Source organism: Trichoplax adhaerens, genomic scaffold, assembly GCF_000150275.1.
Source record: "Trichoplax adhaerens TRIADscaffold_9 genomic scaffold, whole genome shotgun sequence".
Taxonomy (NCBI): domain Eukaryota; kingdom Metazoa; phylum Placozoa; class Uniplacotomia; order Trichoplacea; family Trichoplacidae; genus Trichoplax; species Trichoplax adhaerens.
Genome location: NW_002060951.1, coordinates 2,775 through 4,560, shown reverse-complemented (window position 1 = coordinate 4,560; position 1,786 = coordinate 2,775). Strand labels below are relative to the sequence as shown.

Sequence of the window (1,786 nt, the reverse complement as noted above, 5' to 3'; positions counted from 1 at the left end):
TACAATAATCTATAATTGCTGTATACGAATATATATATATATACATATAATTATATACACGTTAGTAAGTTAGAAAATATTAATTTTGTCTATTATCGATTACAGTAAGATAGAGTATGTGTATGTATTTCACATTGTATAATTAATTGTATTATTATTACACATGTGTAAGTAATATTCCTGTAATGTAGAAGACGCGAGTATATGTACGTATATAGATACATACCATTGGAACAATTAACTCCTGTCCATTGAGCCATACATATACAATTATACCCCATATTATTATTATTCATACAAGTTCCGTTATTATCGCATGGGTTCATACTACAATAATCTTGTATTACTATAATGAATTTATTGAATAATAAAAAATAGCATTAGCAGTTGTAAATTAATTTAATTCTATTCTGAGTCGAAGTTTAGTTATATCGTATTAACACACTAAAAAGTTATTAAACATATTTAGAGTGTTTATATATTAAGACGCGATAATAAGATAAACAGATGATCATTTTCGTATTCGTATACATCTACAATTATTAATGTTTATTCTTAAATATATTTATACCTTGATCACAATTCTGTCCTGTATATCCTGAATAGCATGAGCATGTATGTCCACTTGCAGTTAATCGGCATTTTCCATTTACACATGGATTAGCGGTAATACACACACTGGGATCTATAAACAATATACCATATGTAAGTAGTAAAATCACTTGTATGTTATTCTGAAACCAATGAGGAAAGAGTCTTTGTATATCGAATAATATTCTTGATGTATAATAAACTAATATACAGCATTAGTAACTCTTAATTTACTAATATATCTGAATTTGTAATACTTATTTACAAGTACTCGTATTAGTTTCAATCGTTACAATCTTGAACAATAATAATTATAATAGATCGAACAGTAATATACTCATAATCTATGTTAAGAAATTCTTTTGTAAGATATTGACTATATATAAAATATCTAATAAATAAATTAATTACATAATAAAGTTACGGATAGTTCGAGTAGTAAAACAGTTACGGATTTATCTAAAATACGGAAATAAAATGTAGCATTTAACTAGTTGTATATCGTATACTGACTTAAGTATCGATTTATAAATTTAGTAAATAAATGATAATATATAGCTATTGCATAACAGTTATTGTACATTACAAAAACAGTATGTGTAAAGTATTCGTAAGCTGCCATATAGAAAAGTATCATACACGTTTACATATTGTATAATGATAGATTAAATTTATTGATTACGATCAATTACGAAATTACCTTGACATTCAACACCAATATCTTCTTTGTGGTCACAATCTGTGTTACTCCAACCCTTATTACCGCAATCTAGAATATTATATTCGTTCCCACTACATGATATTCCTTCTAACCAGATTGGCCCTGTCCCTTGACCTCCGAGATTCCCACAACATTGATATTTGACGAATCCTGTATATCCAAGTTGACGGCATGCGACACGTCCATCGCTTACACCGAAACCATCATGACATATCGTACCCCATTGATTATTATGATAAATTTCTAATCGTCCTTTATTGCTAGTAGAACCGCCAACTAATCTTAAATCGCCTTCTTCCCATATAGGTACAGCTACATAGATTTAATTTGATTTCATGTATAGGTACGTTTACCGGTATACATACAGTAAATGAAATCAGTCTTCAATTGTAAATAATAAATGTTATAGTACTATAGTTGTCATTGTTACCTTGTGTACAGTTGATGCCATTCCAAACTGCAGTACAACTACAA

The 1,786-nt window shown here is 28.4% G+C and overlaps 1 protein-coding gene across 1 annotated transcript in view; it reads right to left on the bottom strand.

The window, feature by feature from the left end:
- TRIADDRAFT_50 (uncharacterized protein) overlaps positions 1-1,786 on the bottom strand; it is a gene marked incomplete at both ends in the record, with an annotated part of 17,271 nt that overhangs the window by 13,351 nt on the left and 2,134 nt on the right. Inside the window, one exon of the mRNA XM_002114813.1 lies at positions 227-346. Within this exon, the coding sequence (XP_002114849.1) occupies positions 227-346 (120 nt within the window). The remainder of the gene's footprint in view (positions 1-226; positions 347-1,786) is intronic.